The sequence below is a fragment of the Harpia harpyja genome, chromosome 8 (assembly GCF_026419915.1).
Source record: "Harpia harpyja isolate bHarHar1 chromosome 8, bHarHar1 primary haplotype, whole genome shotgun sequence".
Taxonomy (NCBI): Eukaryota; Metazoa; Chordata; class Aves; order Accipitriformes; family Accipitridae; genus Harpia; species Harpia harpyja.
In genome coordinates, this window is record NC_068947.1 from 44,808,096 (window position 1) to 44,826,234 (window position 18,139).

Genomic DNA, 18,139 nt, shown 5'->3' on the forward strand with positions numbered 1-18,139 from the left:
GGTGAGCAAATCATCAGCATCTTGGAACACCATTGATCCAAATCAGGTGTTTTGAGAATGAGTTGTCCTTTTGTGATAAAGAACACCCAACCTTTTTACAACTTTAAATTGCATCTGAATCAATAGCAATGAATGTAGTAGGTTAAGAAAATTGATTTGGTCTTCCAAAGCAATGTTTTGTGTCCAGTGCTGTCTCAGCACCTGCAGTTCTCCCCAGCGGCATCCAGTGCAATTTAAGTAGAGCTCCTTTCATTGTATGCCATGCCTGTTAGCTTGGCAGCTATGGAAATGAAGGGAGAAGAAATAATGCATCTGAGATTACACAGAAATTCTAGTATAGCTGGCACTATCCCTGCAAATGAATAAGACATAACAAATCCTACTGAATTGTGGGGCAGGAAAAAGCATATATTTAAGCTTTTCCAGGAGGCATGAGGTGGACACCCTGACCAAAGTACACAATCATTTGATTGGTACAAACTGATCATGGGGATCCAGGTACAAATGTAGAAAATGAGGAAGAGAGAGATCTAGTTAATAAGTAATTCCTGACCATAATGCAGGTTTGAACAAACAATACAGTCTCCCAACAGTAAGGACAGTATCTCAGCTTAAACACTCTCCAGCACAAGTATATTATTCCTTCCTCTCACCAAGAAGAAAATGAAAAACAAGACAAGTTTCCTTCCGCAAGAAGGAGAGGCACGTCCTTCCAGATGTCCAGATAACAGTGCATTCAAACAACAGAAGCTACCAGCTTGGAAGCCCCAGCTTACCATTGCGTCTGTGCTGTCCAGCTTTTTTCTCACAGGCGTGTTCTGCCTTTCTGTGGGAGTCTGCCTCATAATGTCCGCAAACAGCGTCAGAGAAATCCAGGTTTGTTTGGGCGTGGTGTTCTTATGAACATCTTCTATGAAGAAGAAACTGGGCTACATTTGGAGGGAAAAGGCTTTGAATTTTTGCTCCTGGATAAAGATGACAGCAATGGCTTCATGCCTTGGACATGTGTCCAGCAGCCAGTATTCCTGTGAAAATCCTCAGAGATAGTTGGTAACCGATAAAATCTGAGCACTGGGTGGTTAACTGGGTGGTAATATCTGAAATATGGGTGGTAATTACTGCCACTGGCTTGTAATATCTGAAATGTTGTTATTATTTCCTGGATTTTTGAAAGGAAGTAAACTAACCCCTTTCATAGTGTTTGGTACTAGAAGAACATACATGTTTGCTGGGGCAAAATCTTAAAATGCAGGGAGCCATGACGTTTAAATGCCTCCTGGAGGCAAGGCTGGTTAGACCTGTAGTGGTATTAATAGACTCCTGGTTGGAACCAACACTCAGCACTGGCTGAGTCGAGTTGAGTCCAGGCTGTTCGAGAGGGGTGGGCCATAATGCATGTGGGGATTTGTCAAGCATTACTTGGTCAGCCAGACCAAGCTGCAGAAGTGTTCTTCACTCAGCACTCCTTTGCCGAGGAGCAGATGTGGAGGTTCTGCAACAGTCATCAGAAGGCTCTAAAGCAGCTTTAAACTAGGGATAAAATTTGTGAACGTTCATTGAGGCCAAGTCCTCATTCTCTGCCTCTGTCGATTTTTAATAATGTTTTTGGCAGTCCAGAGTCACTTAGAAGAGAACTGTTCTGAGAAGTCTTGGAGCTAAAACACTAACCTTTTCCTATGTGCATGCCCTTTATTACAGTATCTCTGCTTGTTCACTTCTCTGACAGATTGATTATTCAGATAAGTGCTCAGATTGTTCAAAACTTCGTGAAAATTCCTCTAATTGGAATAAGGAATGCCACTGTTCTGTTAATTTCATGCTAAAGGAAGATATATTGGTAAGTGGATGCATGAAACCAACTCAACTTGCTTAATACTTCCTGTTACGTATATCCCTATATGATAAAATACACCAATTCTGCTTGGTAGAGCTCCTGACTAAATTTTCTTTGTACTTTTTAAAAACACGAAATATTCAAAATTTTACACTTTTGCCTTTACTATTCATTTTGGTAGATGTTAAAAATAATCAAGATCAGGCTACCTCTGTCCTTGGTTGGGAGATGTTCAAGGAGAAGATGGGGCTGGAGGAAATAGTGTTTGATTGTGGAGGTGACTTCTCTCCGTATCTCTCTCTCTGAGTCAGTAGCAAACCCTTTCCCTTAGTCTAGGGTTAGTTGTTACTGCACTGCTAAGCTCTCAAATGAGAAGGAAATCTGAAGCTCTGACCACTTGTCGTAAGTAAACCCCTGTAGTCTTTTTTACAAGGTTATGCTGTTAATCCCAAAGGTCCTTGAAATAATTCAAGTGTAGCAATGTCATTCTGCAGTTTCACTTGGGAAAAGTATCCTTCATTTCCTGTCCTAAACTACTGGGTCATGTTGCTGAGACTGTTAAAATGGTTCATGTTCCACCAAAGAGATCTTATGCTTAGTACTGCATAAATGATCCCTTAAAATTACAGTGCAATTTAAATTACAAAGTCACTTTAGGGTTCTTCAGTATTGAAGACGCTGTTAAAATACTTTGTAATTCTTCAGATTACAATGATGTTTGAGATGAGAAGTTTATTTAACTGAATAATGGGGTTTTTTATAGTTTAATAATCCTCTTTCTTGCTTGTGTTTGCCTGCGTAGCATCGTCCTTTTGATTACAGGACTAAACCTTCCAAAGGGTTCAAATAATTGATGAGAGGCAGCCTTATTTTTTCAAAAAATCTGAAGGAATTAAGAGCTAATGGGTACTTTTTGAAGTTTCTTGTGCACCTTCTTTTATGGAAAATGAGTGTCTGTCTCATGAAATTATTCATAGTCATTGCAGGTTCATGGCCAGCCATGCTGTCTTGAGTAAAATAATAATCAGACATTTTTATTTTAGGTTTTGTTTGGTGATTTAAAGTATGTTTAATTTTGTGCCAAAATACTGAACTTTTCAGTTGGGGTAAAGACTAGATTCTAGCCAGCATCCACTGAAGTAATTTCTTAGAGTGTAGTTACCAACACTTAAATATGAATTGAGTACTCTCTTCCCCTCTCTTTTTTAGCAAGTAATAGGATTTCACTTTGTCTACGTGAACTCAGCTTATTGAAGGGATTTATCCTTGAATTCTAGGGTGATGTTTTTATGTACTATGGCTTGCAAAACTTCTATCAAAACCACCGTCGATATGTGATATCAAGAAGTGACGCACAATTGTTGGGTCGAAATGTAAATGTAAGTTTTCTTCTTTTATTACGAGATCGTCAGTATTTCCATCAGGTGCATCTTTGACCATATGGATAGCTAACTAGGCGTAACTGTAAGTGTGTTAAGATGGCTCTAGGGAATAATAAGAAGGTACAGATTTTTAGTGTTTGGTCTCTGCTTTTATGATTGTTAGGGCCATTATGTCTAATAAGTTAATAAGAGAGGAAGATTGAGGAGATAAATAAAAGATATCAGTCCAGTGTTGCAATTCTCAAACCTGCACCTTGTAAGGATGCTGATTAAAAATACATTGTCTTTTTCAAATAAATTTATAGAAAGCTTTTCCTTCTAGTGTTTTCAGCCATCTTAGCCAGAAATGTTTTAAGCTATGCTTTTATTATAGGGTTAGGGAATTAAGTTATTCTGAGTCTTTCGTTTGCCATCTGGCTTTGGAAGCGGACAAGGAGCAGGAAAAGGTTTATGGTGATATAGGTGATCATGTAGCATGCTAAGTATGCAATTTAGAGGTCTAAAGAGGAGGCTAGACAGCATCACCTGCAGCAGGCCTACATAAGGCAATTGGAGAATGCAATCATTGCATTCGGGTTTTTTACTTACAAATCTAAAACATGTTTTCTTTGGCTTAAAAGTAGCATTTCTCAACATACACACAGTCCACACACTGTCCTCTCAGTACATATGATGGTTGTGCCATATGTTGTTTTTATAAAATGCTTCTTGTAACTCTCAAGACATGTTCCGCATACAAACAAACCCCCCAGATTCTGTGCCTGATTGTTCTGTGACCTTGAATGCAGATTCAGAAGAGCTACTGCGCACCCTTCATCACCTACCGAAATGGGACACCCATGGCTCCCTGCGGTGCTATTGCCAACAGCATGTTCAATGGTAAGTAGGTACCTTCCACATCTGCCTTACTGATTTCCACTTGAAACTACTCCGTTACCCCAATCCAGCTGAGTCCTGATATTGCAAGATCTCTGTCTTTCTCCCACAAAAGGTTTAGTTTGGCGGTGCTACTGTGGTGAATATGGGGTCCTGCTTCCTACAGTTTAGTAACTTGCCCCTAATTTTGAAGCTGAGCAATATTTTTCTTTTACTAAGGCCCTCTTCAATGTGAATATACAACAGGACTGAGGAATTGAGTCCCTGGTGAAATAAGGAACGATGATACAACAGATTTACTGTACTTCCTTGCTAAAAAATACATTCTCGTACAGTGATGGGAGAGCCCAGATTCTGCCTTCCTACAGTGGTGTGCTAAGAAGGAGGTGACATGTTCTTCACGTTGGTTTGAACCTTTGGATCTATGTGGTTGCATTTTGTTCTTTGAATGCTGGAAGCATACATAGTCCTACTCAATTTGATCCCAGGTTTGGTCTTGTTTGTAGTAATCTAGTGGGCATAATCTACAGAGTACATTTAGGCTGAAACCTAGAGGGCTCCTAGCCATGAACACTGGCAGATTTCAGAATGGATTTCTTTGGGAGGAAAGGAGACAAAAAACTTCTACAGACTGTTCCCCCCTACCCCATCCTTTTTGTCTGCCGCTCCCCCCCGCCTTTTTTTTGACCTGTTCCACACAGCAGTTTTTGGCAATGCAGCTGTTTTCAAGCAGCTGAGCCATGCACACTAGAGGACTTGTGAAGGGCAGCTGCATTCAGTAACTTGTAGATCCATTTGATTTTCATCATTTGATTTGCACCCACCTGCTCCCCTGGAAGTCTGACTTACTGGACTGGGCTCAGACCTAGGCCAGCAGAGCTACCTGTGTGGAGTCCACACTGTTCTGGAGCCCTGGCTGCAGGACAGAATGCTCCTGCGGAGAACTAGGGATGCTAAGATTTTAAAATGCTAAGGGTCAACCTCCCAGTGTCTGCCTTTGCATCTGTCCTTAGTGCACAGTGTGTTGAAAGGTTCCAGCCACTGGTGATGTGGGGGAAGGAGGTGATGTCTGAATCCCCCCTCTGGTAGCTCATTTCTGTCCCTCTGCTGTGAAAGAGGGTGCTTCCCGTTCACTTTTGACACTTCAGGTGGTTCTCTGATTGCTCTCTAATCTTGTTTTGTAAGATGAGGAAGATGACCAAGTTCCTGCCACGGGAAAGGTTTTTAACCTAAGGTAGCCTGTAAGGGAGCAGTCAGACAAGCAGTTAAACAGGCAGAGGTCAGAGAATTGCAACTCATGTTAATAAACTAGTGACAAACAGCTGGGGAGGTAGTGGGGCACAGAATGACCACTTACTCAGAAGAGCATGTCTGGGCCTTAAGGAGCTGTGCGAACACAGGTTTTGTAGCAGGATTAAAAAAAAGGAAGTTTTCATTGATGCTCATGCGGTTGAGTTGTGTTTTTCATGTTTCCTAAAAAGCAGCCCCTCCCCTCTATATCATCTAACTGTCCCTGCCCATCATCTTGTTGGCTGCATAGGTGTTTACATAGATGGCAATGAGACCTATAATGTTTTTGCCTTATGTTAAACTAATCTGAGTAGGAAAATTGCTTTTTGCCCACCAAAACAAAATGGCATGGTTAAGCACAGTTTTAACTAAATGTTTTTTGGTTGCAGGAAGTGTTCACGTCCAAGTTCGTAGACAAAGACCAAAGCAAAATCTTCTCCAAAGGATCATGCATTCCCTTGATCGTCCTTTCACCTCTCCCCTGTTCCCCGAAAACACATATTATATATAGCAGAGCAATCAGTTCAGGACAACTGCCAAAGAAATGCTAGGGAAAGCTAACTAGGAGAGTAACTTTTGTAACTAGCTAGAGAGGTCCAGAAGTGATTTGCAAAGAAGTTAGTCACACAGGAGTTGATGGACATGAGATACTTGCACATATTTCTACACAGGGATTCAATAGGATTATTGGTAGGAGTATGTTCAGTCTTTGAAACGTCAGAAGTTCTAAGGCTCTGGAACCTTAATTCTTCTTATGGAATGTACCATGCTCTGTACACAGTCATGATGAAACCTTTCCCAGGATTTTTTTTGTTTGTTTTCTATTCACTTGAAAGGTGCTTCAATGTGACAGTTTTTGTTAGTCATGCTGGCAATTAGAATGACTGTCTTTTACTCATAGTTATTGCTTCTTGTATTCCTTGCAGATACTATTGATCTGTTTTACAATCTTAACTCATCTGTTATTCAAGTACCACTGCTGAAGACTGGAAACAGTTGGTGGACAGATAAAAATGTGAAATTTCGCAATCCAAAATCATACAATCTCTCTTCTGCATTTGCAGGTAAGAATGGTTCCATTGGTATTCCTTATTTTTCAATGGCTTCCCTACCTCCCCCTGCCCTGTGTGTGATGGTCTCCCATTCTGAGACGAATTGCCTTTGGGAGAAATACCTCCCAAAGCAGGTGGGAGAAGCAGCTTTAGAGGGTGACTGAGAGCAGAAGACAGATTTAGCCAAAGTACCACTTTTTTTTTTTTTTTTTTAAATCACTGACTGAAATTGGGAGAAAGTGGTTTTGGAAGACTGAAGTTAGCCCACATCAACACCCTTCTGTATAGTTTCTTGTAATGCTTAATCTGTCCAGAGAAAGCAAGGAAGCAGTCACTTTATTTTTTCCTGTTGAAAACATCTATGAAGGAGCATTGCACGTCACATCTTTCCTCCTTCATGCCTTTGCAGATTCTTAGGCAGTTGTGAGACAAGTGAGGCTGCTATTGTCACTAGTTCTTTTAAACAGCTGTTTCTTAGGGCTGTTTCCTTGTTATGGTTGATCTGTATTGAAGTGGGACTAAAAGCTCCCTATTCTGGATCAGGGCAGTGCTGTACTGGATGCAATACGCAAGAGTTAATTATCTAAGTAGTTTTCATATGACAGATTCTAGATACCATAGGCTGTGCTGTTAGGACTCCAAAAAGGTGCCTTTCCGGTTGTACAGGAATAAATTAATGTATAAAAACGAAGGCAAGTTCCTCATAGAGAGCATGTTGCTTGCTGAAGAGGCAAGAATCCAGAATAAACAGTATTTTCATTTGTCCAAGTCACTTTCTTTTTCCTGTGCTTGAAGTTTCTAATGTGTAGCAACCCCTGGGTACTGTTAAACTCTGTTAATTCATGTTTGAGGTGAGTGGAGATGGTTGGGTGAAAAGTGTTACGTAGCATATATAATTTTTCAATACTGGACAGTCTGTGTCTCTTTCATATCTCATATTCTGTGTTGGTTGTGAGTAGGCCCAGAAGTTAGTCACCAACCACTGTTTTTACTATGTCTTTCCTGCTTGCTTTCTTTTTCATCAGGGACAGCAAGACCTCCTTACTGGCAGAAACCAGTGTATTTGTTAGATGACGAAGATGAAAGGAACAACGGTTATGTAAATGACGACTTCATTATCTGGATGCGAGTGTCAGCCTTTGCTACATTCAGAAATCTTTACCGTCGTGTCAGACGGATAAGGCAGTTTGCAGATGGCCTCCCAGCCGGCAATTACACTTTTCATATTTCCTATAGTATCCTTTCATATTATCCAAGACTATTAGATAGTTACAAGAGGGAAGTGGATGGGATTTGTATAGTAAAATGGCAAAGAAACCAAGCAAAACACCCAAAACTAAATCACCTAGTTTTGAGGGTGATGAGACAGCTATAAGTGGATTTTCTTTAGCCTGTGCAGATGGAGTTAAGACGAGTTACTCAAGTGGCAGCCCGTGACTTGGATTTGACTTCTGAGGGGGCTACTTTTGGCTGGAGACAGCATGAGAACTTCACACAAAGGGTAAAACTGAAGAGTTGTTTTAGCTCAAATATTTAATAGTGGCCTAATCAGATGTGTAGACACCTTTACAGGGGTGCACGAAGTGCCAGAGGTATCACTGAGGTGGAGAGCTGTGCAGGATGGGACGCCTGTGTCAGCAGAGCCCTCTGGCAGATTTGGGCCATGTGCTGAATGGAACTTCTGTGCTGGTGAAAATACACTCTCATGCTGAACAGCATGAACTTTGCTGACTAAAGCACTTGTTTTGTCACCAGGAGTTATGTCAAGATGACTATAAATTTCTCTCCTCTCTCAGCCAGGAGAGCTATGATTTACATGTTGTAGCACAGTTCTATTCTGAAAGCTTCCATGTGGAGAGATGAAAGGTAAAATCATGTAATGTTCTAGGTAGACAACATATTAGGTAGAGGTGAGCACTTCCCTCAGTGAGAATATCATCATGATAAGTGGATTATCATCATGATACGCTGCCCAAAAGGCTCATTTTCAACTGAGTTTTCATAGCAAATTAACACAGTAGCAGTTACATAAATTATGAACCTGAAATTTAAAATAAAAAAAAAAAAAAAGTATTTCCATGTTCACACAGAAACTGTATCTAAAATAGCCAGATTTCTTACCACCGGCTTCTACTGGGTTTTTGGACCCAGAATAGCAGAGACATCACAGATCAGTTAAAGGAATTTTTGCAGCAAATGCAGATCTCTAGGCTCTTTATGCCTTGGAAAGGTTTTTGAGCATTTACCACTACTTTTTGTTCCCCTGGAAATAATGTAAGCTTTGTTAGCAAAACCTTAACATCCTTCTATCAGACTTCCCTGTTACCAAATTCAAGGGGAGGAAGCATGTGATTCTTTCAACCGTGGTATGGAGTGGAGGAAGTAACCCATTCCTGGGAATTGCCTACGTGGTTTCTGGCACAGCAGCAACCCTGACAGGTTTTGTCATAACTGTCATCCACTTAAAGCTCAGAAAAAAGAAAACGTTCTTTCAGAAGTAATAAGGCTCCCTGGCTTTCTGAACAAAGGCAAAGGTGTGCTGTAAATGAAGAACGTGCAGTGCAGACCTTTCATTCTTTCCCCTGAGCTCTGGATCTGTTTCAGTAACAGGTTTGGGGAATGTAAGCAAATTGAGGGGCGGTGCTATTCCATCATCCAAAACCAAACATACCTGAGGCTGCATTCTTATTAATGTATGTGTGCTCCTAAATTGATTTCCTAGGAAACCTGTAGTGAGACAAGCTTCAAACAACAGATAACATAGTGGGTTAGAATTGCAATGGCAAAGAAATTATATGGTACTAATGTCTGGCCAGAAGTAACGGTCCATATTCGTTTCTTACTCAGCCCTTAATTCAGACAATATTTCTCTTGACTTAAATGGAGCTTTGGATGGGTAAAAAGTGAGGTCTTGGTCCAACAAAAAGCTTGAGCTGGTAGAACTTGGTGCTAAAATCTGTTTGTGGGCCACATGCATGGGCCGAATGGCTTGGCTTAGGTTTTATATACCTTTTTCAGCTATCCTGAAAAAGCAACCAATTTAGCACAGCATATTCATCCCAGTTTGACTCTTGATTTACGATTGAATACAGGGCATTGTTTAGGAGTTTGGAGTTTGTTTAAACACAATTTCTTGGTTTTATCTAGGTACTGAGACTAACCTGCGAAGCTAGAGGGCATCAGAACACTGATTTACATTTTTAAAATTATGATTTAATAGAAAGTTTAAATTAAAAACTACTTTAATGCTCAACATTTTAGCAGAAACATCTACCTAATATAGCTATTAGGCCACAATTGCACTCCTACCTACCCTACCCTTCCACGCAAAAGTTCGCAGACTCTTACATGACATGAAATGTCTCTTCCCCTTTCAGCCCTCATTTCCGTGGTGTGGTGACTTACTGTCAATAGAAAACAAAGCATCAGAAAATCTGTCAACTTAATTTTCAGAAAATAAACACTGCAGCTCGTGAACAGGCTTATCAATTTTCATGTTACATTTTCAAAATTTTACGCGTTTGGGAGTTACTTCCAGTCTCTCACAAAATGTTGGAACAGCACTGAAGAATTTAGGCCAAGTATACCATGGTACATCCAAATTTAAAAAAAAAAGTTTTTCTGTTGCAAAAGTGCAAATGGAATAGAACACTTTAATTCCTTTGATAAGTATTCTGTGTGCCTTACTTCCCCCTCCCCTAAAAAAACCCTCCACACTAAAACAAGAAAGAAATCACAGACTAGAGCAAGAGAAGGGAATGTGGCACAGGGAGGCTGTGCGCCACTGTCAAGGGCACCCATGCCTGCTTTGAAAAGTGTCTCAGGCACTTAGGAGCTTGTGACCTTTGACAGATGGCCTGTGGTGAATCTGTTTGCAGCCACAGAAGGTACTGTTTCCTTTAATCTCTGCTTCATACTTGTGCCATGAGCAGCAGAAGGAGTGCTCCTCAAGTTCACAGCCTGGCCTGGAGTACAATCTCCCTCTGTTGATGGTTTATGCTGGGCTAAGATGTGAGTCCCCGTCAGCTTTTCCTGGTCACGGCCAGTCACCTCCATCAGAAAGCTGTAGAAACGGGGTTCCAGTATTTCAAACCGTTGCATCTAAATCTGTCAGGAGCTGTGGGAGAGCCCTGCCCCTCACTGCACTGGACAAGACAGAGCATGAAGCAGTACATTTAGCAATGCTTAAGATCATTAGTCTAAATCACTTTTAACAATGAGATGTGCTCTGAAACCTTTTAAGTCCTTTTGAAAATGTAATCCCATGCAGCCCTCTGGAAAGCCCTGACGGGAGTTGCTGCCAAAACTGAATTTAGGATTTCTGGCTCCAAACAGACCGCAGGAGCTTTTTTCCTTTTTTTTTTTTTTTTTAAATCCTCCAAGAAACTGACTTTCAGGAAATAATATGTCATCTGGGTGGTTAAGTCACAGTGCAATTGTCAGTGATTCTATTTCTTCATGAAGTATCTGGTAAAAATGTTAGTAAAAGGAGACGGAATAATGAGGTGTGTATTTCAGTGAGTCAGTGTCTACCAGAAAAAAAACTTATTTAGAAAAAACACAGTCTAGCAAGTAGTGCTGCAGTTTGCCCATTATCTCCCAAAGGTTTGTGCAGGAACCTCTTCTCTTGAAATGTACATTGTCTTCAAACCCCTCCACAGAGAAAACCTGTCTTCAAACAAATTTTCCTCTTTCTATTATGCCGGAAGTTGTCTAAGTCTTCATTTATAAACCCAAAACCTTTTTTTCATCTTACTACAGCTTTAAACACGTCTTATATCTTTCTTGTACCCTCTGAACGATGTCCTTGGAAGCTGCTGCTTGAGCTCCAGCAGTTACTGTTGTTAACTCTGAGCAGCTCTGCAGTGTCTGTCTTACCATTCGGGATTGTGCTGCCCAGACCAGAGCAACAGGAATGGCAGTTTTGATGAACTACTCCCAGCAGATGGAATCCACCTTGCTCAAAAGAGTGGAAAATAAGTTATAGCAACCTCCTTACACTGCCTTTTGTGCCAGTGCTACAGCTATGCTGTTGGTCTGCCCCTTGTGCCAGAGCTTGCATGAATGTGCCTTTTCAGGAGAATTTTGTAGATGTGTTCCTCAGTGCCCACATTGGGGAATACTCCTCTACCTATATGAAATGTTTATTGGAATTGTTTTATGCTGCTGCTGCCTTATTCCCTCTTGTGCAGGGGCTGAAACAGAAGTGAGAGCCCTGGCTGAAGGACTGGCCTAACATAACAGAAAGATAGTAAAAGCCATCATTAACTGCTCCTCATTGTGGCTTGTCCCCTTTTGTCAGCTGCTGATACCAGCAGGAAGCATAATTCCAGACAAAATCCAGTGTGATTTTGAATTAATTTATTCTGGTTGTGAAGAGATTGTTAAGTCAAATTGATCAGGGAAAGCGTACTGAGATTTGGAGAGCAGAGGTATGAAGGAACCAGAGATGTTGCACTTTTACTGAGGTACAAATTGCTTTTAAAATACCTGGAGTGTCGTGACCGATACTGTGTCTTTGGCACAGCCCTGCTTTTGCCTTGCACATTCAATTTTATGAATTAAGATTATGCATCTTGAATGAAAAAAAAAAAGCCTTGGTAAAACTTTTCAAAATTGAATTTTAATTAGCTTGTCTATCAAGCATACTTCCACCAATAGTAAGTGGGCCTTTTTCTATGAGAGATTAACTTATGTGGACTTGTCAATTCAGTACAAAGATGTCCAGGTTTAAGATTGCTGAATTAAATTAAAAGCTGTACCTGGAAAGTGTAAGCCAACAGCACCACTGTGAGTGCTACATCACTAAGCCATAAAAGACTTACTGCTGTTACTTTTAATATTTTGGCATATCAAAATTATTAAATTGTTTGAATCCCTTCCCTACAGATGCCAGCACTTCAGAAAATAGCATAATAATAAAAAAAAATTTTTTTGCTTTCAAAGGAAAATGCTGGTTCCTTTGTTACTGCTACTTCAAGCGTTATCTTGCATCACTGCCGTGTATTCAGTCCCTTTGAGCTGATGGAACTTTGCCTATTTCCTACACTCTCAAAAAAAGAAAGATGCATGTCAGAAATGTGGTTTAAGTTTGGTGGACTGAAATTAATGATACATAGATGCTTAAAGTACTAGAAAGTGCGTTTTTTTCTTTTCTTTTCCCTATCTTTTTTTCTAGAACAGATAGAGAAAGACATTATTTATTGCAATTTTTTTTCTTTTGGGGAGTGGATATTTAATAAATACAGCTGTGCAAAAGATTCCTGTTAGTAGATGTAATCTAAATTTATATGATAAACATGGACTAAAACAGGTGAGCTAAATGGAGTACATTTCTGGGTTTTGGTTTTTTTAATGTATGTTTTCATTTGTAATTTTGAAGATGACAGTTACACATGGGAGCATTTTATCTTCTGGAGTTCTGTAATTCAGTTTTAACAGTGGCAAAAATATCTGGAAGTTAAAAGATCCCATTATGAAAAACCAATATGCAATTTAAATCTCATTTCTAAATTACAGGGAGGTATAAGAGAGAGGTATATCTTAATGTCAAAAATTGTTGTACTACTTTTGGTTGCCAGCTCTATTTAGGATTGAATTTCATTAATGGGATCTATATCTATATTTATATAGAGATATACAAGTGAAGCAGGAGTTACAGGATATTTCAGTAGCACTTCAGTTACAGAATTTTTCCAAGTCTTTTTCAGGCTTTACAGTTTCATGCATGTACATCCAGCATCTGTCTGCCTTGTTTGGTTTTTCTGTGTTCTAAACATAGACATTTGCTTAACTCATCTCATCTAAAAATAAAGCGATGAGTCCTTCATATGAAACAGATTAGCATGATCACAGACCTATAGAATCTGGAAAAATTAGTTACATGCTGCATCTATTTTATATAAGCGGCTATGTTGCATGGAGATTATTAATAATAGCGTTTGGATGGGGTGCCATGTATTTTAGTGACACATTACAGTGTAAAAGCTCTCTCTCCTTTGAGAAATCAGACTAATGCCAGAGTAAAGTCAAAGATAGCAGGTCAGGGAAGGGAAGGCTTGGAAAGTTTTGATAATGTAAAGAGAGATTGCATACCAATTAGAATTTAAGTCTAGATCTAAAATAGGAGAAAGCAGTTGCTTGTCACATGATAAGAAGGTGTTGTCTTCCTTCATTGGGAGCAGTATAGTATGAGAGAGCTGATTTGAGAAAAAACTGTAATTGCGCAAGGAGGGAGAATGGTGGAAAGGGCAAAGTACTTTTTCTGCTTTTGGATTTGAAGGCAAAGAAATTTGGCTGAGCTGCTTGAGATGACAGTGTATCCTCACATGATCTGAAAAGCCCATATGATTTTGGGGAACAGCCAAGTTAAGTAAAAAAAAGTCTTTGTTTTCAATGGAAAGTACACACTCTGAACTGCGGAGCATAGTTTTTGAGCAAAGGTGTTTTGACTCAGTTCTCTCTAATTGCATTATTCCCTACAATTCCAAGAACAATTTTGTTATGAGCTGGGAGTGCCTTGGGCAGCTGCCTCTGCTTTGGTGGCCTCTTGTTTGCAAGAGAGGGATTGTTGAGCAGTTTTTCTTTGCTCTGTGTCCTGCTTTCTCCCCAGGCTATGGGAAGCCAGGCAGATGAAGAGTGGGGCTTGTTTGGCTTTTGCATACACTCACGAGTGCATGAAAAAGTTTTCTCCCTTTCCCCACATAGCCAACTAGGAGAGGAAAAGGACAATTGGGCTGATTCTGGTCCAGTGCAAGTAGAGGCAATATTTAAATGATATCAAATGGTAATTGCCATAGGTAAAGAAATCAAAATAGTTCATACCCTGGAAAGCTTATATTTCGGACAGCTCTAATCAAAATATCCATCTGTCTATTGAGTATGTACTATGTACTCTGTTGACAAACATACAGCATGAAACAAGATGAAAAAAGGCCATTTAGTTATACTCCCACTCAATTGCAGCCGTTGTTTCTTTGCATTAGAGCACATAAAATGATCCCTTTCAAATTGAGACAATTAAAAAAAAACTCGTGAAAAAATGAAATTTTCTACTGTGTCATACCCAGCTGCCCAAAGTTACTTGCCTTTTTCCCCATGGTGATTGCTGTGTGTAATGAGAAACTGTTCCATTACCAGCTGTGTTAGCCCAGTTAAAATACTGGGGGATTCAGGGTTTAAGATTAGGTTACAAGTTCTTGAGGCTTCTCAGATAACCTATATGAATCCATGGGCTTTCTATGGACTGTATTATTAGTGACAATGAGCTTGAAAACACTGGAAAAAGAAATGTGTCAAAAAATCCCAGAATGGTTAGAAGAAAAAAGGAAGGAAGTAGTGTCTGCCCACAGCCCCAGTTGTCATAACGAGTTTGGGAGGGTGTACTGAGCTACTGTCACTGTCTCTGAGGTAAAATGTGGCAGTTACTTGACAGTGCAGAGAGAGGCTTCACAACAGCTCAGGACAATAATAACGTGCAGTTAACAACACTCCTCCCCGCAGTGGGTGTGCCAAGAAATCTGTCACGGTGGCAGAGGGCAAGGGGACTGTGTCCCCTAACGCTTGGCGGAAGCAGTGATGTGACACTGGATGCCACGGAAACATGCCAGTGGTGGGTCGCCATCCTGGTAGGTGGCAGGGTACGTTTCAAAGTCAGGTAATTAGGTTACAGTCCCCGCGTGGGCTGGCCTGCGTTGTGCCATCCAAAGGTGGGACATGCAGGAGTTTGAGACCCCTCCCAGGTGTTTGCTGAAAGCAGTGTGTGCTGCCAGGATGTCTCTATGGCTTGCTATGCTTCTGACCTCCGTAGTGGTCCGAGTTGCCTGCAGAGTTCAAGTATGGAAATGTAGAAAAGGTAAGGGAGCGGGAAGAGCACCAAGGTAGTGCTGTGTGCAGTTTGTCTGTTTTGGAGGCTGATGAAATGAGATACAGTCATAAGAAAAGCAGCCCATGGACAAATCAAGTGGTGGCATGAGTGCTTTTGCTGATCTGTCTTGTTCAGATCCTGGGAATTTTATTTATAAACAGAATTTAGACAGTGACTTTTGAAGTACTATCGGTTTTGTGAAAGAGGGGCCTTGCTTCAGTTTTTACCTTGGCTCTGTGCTCAGTGTGTTGCTTTGACTGCAGCAGTGTTACTTTAATTTAAAGTCACTAAAAGTAAAAATAATGAAAGAACAATCAGTGAATCATCAGCTACACCTTACAAGAAGTAGAAGGCCTATAAAGCAGGTAGGTTTCTGCATCTAAGGTCTTTCATAGTATTATGTTCTGATGACTAATAAGCCATGGCTGGAGACCAGCCATCAGAACCCGGGACTGACAAACAACAGTGGTGTTCACATAATTTTGGTGTCGGCCATTCCTGATTTGACCAAGCAAAACAAAGCACAGGTTTGTATTTGCCGAGTTCAGTAAAGAAAAAAAAAATCAAGTGCTTAAAGTCAGATTTCCATGTTTTAAGCTTGCTGTTGCCGAGTCTCATGTGGGATCTAGCAATGATCACAGAAAGTCTTTGAACAAGCTTTCTTTATGCACAGTCATTTCTGGCTTTGCAGTTAATCATAAAAAAAGGCATTGATGCTGAACGAAGTTGATGAGCTAAGAAGTCAAGCTATGGATAAGATTTTATCTCTGCATATTTTTGTTATTGATAAAATGAATTAAATACAAGAATTGCTTAACAGATGTATAAACTGTAATTGTGCCAATGGGTTTTAGGCTGTAGCTGGAGGAATTTATCATTCAGATTTCTAAGTTTGTAACTTCACCTCAGGCAACCAGTGGAAAGCCAAGTCTTAACTAAAAAGGTCAAGAGTTGCTTTTCAAAGGGAGGTAAGAAAATTAGAAGACAGAGCACAAGCCTGTTGGGCATTTTCATAATTTTTGGCTTTTGGGGGGGTTTGATTGAAATGGAATGTCTCACATGGCTTAAGTAAATAGGCTAAGTTTTTTAATTTGGGATTTGCCCTGAAACTTACTTGTTTTGTCAGGAACTTTCATCTTTACCTAACAGGTGATAGCAATCATGTCGTAGAAAGAAATGAAGTATGAATGTGTCAGGTGTAATTTTAAGTGTTCTCAGCTGTTGAAAGATTATTTCCCATTGTGACTTCAATTGAATAATGCCAAGTTCTGGGGGAAAAAAGTTCCCTTCTGATGGGGAGCGGGGAGCATAATTTTAAAGTTTCAGGAGCGTACCAAAGTTAATTGAGTTGTCCCCATTTTGGATCCTGGGCTTTACTACTTTTGTAAGAGGTGGACCAGTAGCTCTTAAGCAAGGAGTCTCAGAGAGAGGTAGCCTGAGCTGTGTATTTGTAACATTGTCTGCGCTCTCTCTTCTTCACTTTGGATTTCATAAAACTTGTAACAACTGTAACATCATCGAAATGTTGGCAGGTTTTCCTCAGCTAAACGTTACTCAAAAGTTTTTTGGGGGGTGGGATACAGGCAGGCAGAGCATGATTTCCTTAGAAACTGATGGAAAAGGCAAGCCTTCTGTGTTCAAGTCTTTGGCATAGTTGTTCTTGAGACTCCACTGTGCTAAGCGCAAAAGCGCTTGCTCTTGCACTAGGAAAAGGTGGTTGGTTGATGCTGGCCTGGTCCAAAACTTACACCTTCTTAATGGGACGGACACAGCAGTGGGGAAGAAACGGGGGTGATCCTAGCCCCTCCCCGCAAGGTGAGTTTTGCCAGGTGAAAGACAAGGAATCGCGGAGCTGTCGCCGGGGGTCGGGTTGTCGCGCTGATCGGCGGGGGGCCTGAGCCAATCGGTGAGCAGCGGGCGGGAGGAGCGTTGCTCGTTGCAGCCAATGGGGCCCCGAGGAGCTGGGAAGGGGGTGGGGCTTGCAGCGGCTCTGGCGTAAGGGACCTCGAGCAGGTGCGGGCGGGCCGTTGCACGCGGGGTGGTAACGGCCGGCGCGTGGCTGCGCGAGCGTCCCCCGTCCTGGAGGGGCCGGCCTGAGGCGAGAGGACGCTGCCGCCGACACCAGGTCAGGGGGTGGGCTGCCGTTGGAACAGGGCCGAGGCGAGCAGGCTGGGTGCTTGCAGCTGCTGGGCCTGAGGGACTTAACGTGCTCCCTGTGGGCCTTTCTGGGGACATATACTGGTGAAAACACTGCCTCATCGCACTGGATCCAGAAAGCGCTCACTGAAGCTGGTGCTTTTGGTGGTGCTTTCTCTGTGTTACCTTTGCCAGCGCGCCTGGCAGCTGTGTGTCTGAGTCTCTCACCTGAACCTGCAATCAAGTGCTTGTTATGTGCCAAACATTTTGCACCTGTGTACCAGGGCTCACAAGTCTCCTGCACAGGAATCTGTGATAGTCGTAGCCTTAGAAGAGCTCCCAGTGTTGGATCAAACCTGCTTCAGCACTGTGTCTGTATGAACAGAGTACAGGTCCTTTTTCCTTCTTTTTGCATTTTTTAGTATGGTCACACAACAGCTTTTTTTGGACTTTCTGTGTATGAACAGCCACTGTGAAAGCAAGCCCAGAGACTCCCAAATCACAGGTAGCATATGAACAACCTTAAGTGGGTCCATCTGGCATGGTACTGTCTTCCAGTGCCAGCCATGAGCTAGGAAAGAGTAAAAACAAGGCCAATACAAGTGAGACAACTGTATCCCAGCCAGTGCACCATGTCTAAGCTTGTATCTTCTACATTGAGATTTACATCACTAAATCAACATGTCTGCATCCATTTCAGCTG

General features: G+C 41.3%; 1 protein-coding gene across 1 annotated transcript; it reads left to right on the forward strand.

The window, feature by feature from the left end:
- Positions 1-178: 178 nt before the first annotated feature.
- LOC128144706 (cell cycle control protein 50C-like) lies at positions 179-10,103 on the forward strand. The gene is made up of 7 exons (XM_052793845.1): positions 179-876; positions 1,727-1,837; positions 3,112-3,213; positions 4,005-4,095; positions 6,309-6,446; positions 7,460-7,669; positions 8,748-10,103. The coding sequence occupies exons 1-7, from the start codon at positions 664-666 to the stop codon at positions 8,933-8,935; spliced, it is 1,053 nt and encodes a 350-aa protein (XP_052649805.1). The 5' UTR covers positions 179-663; the 3' UTR covers positions 8,936-10,103.
- Positions 10,104-18,139: the final 8,036 nt, after the last annotated feature.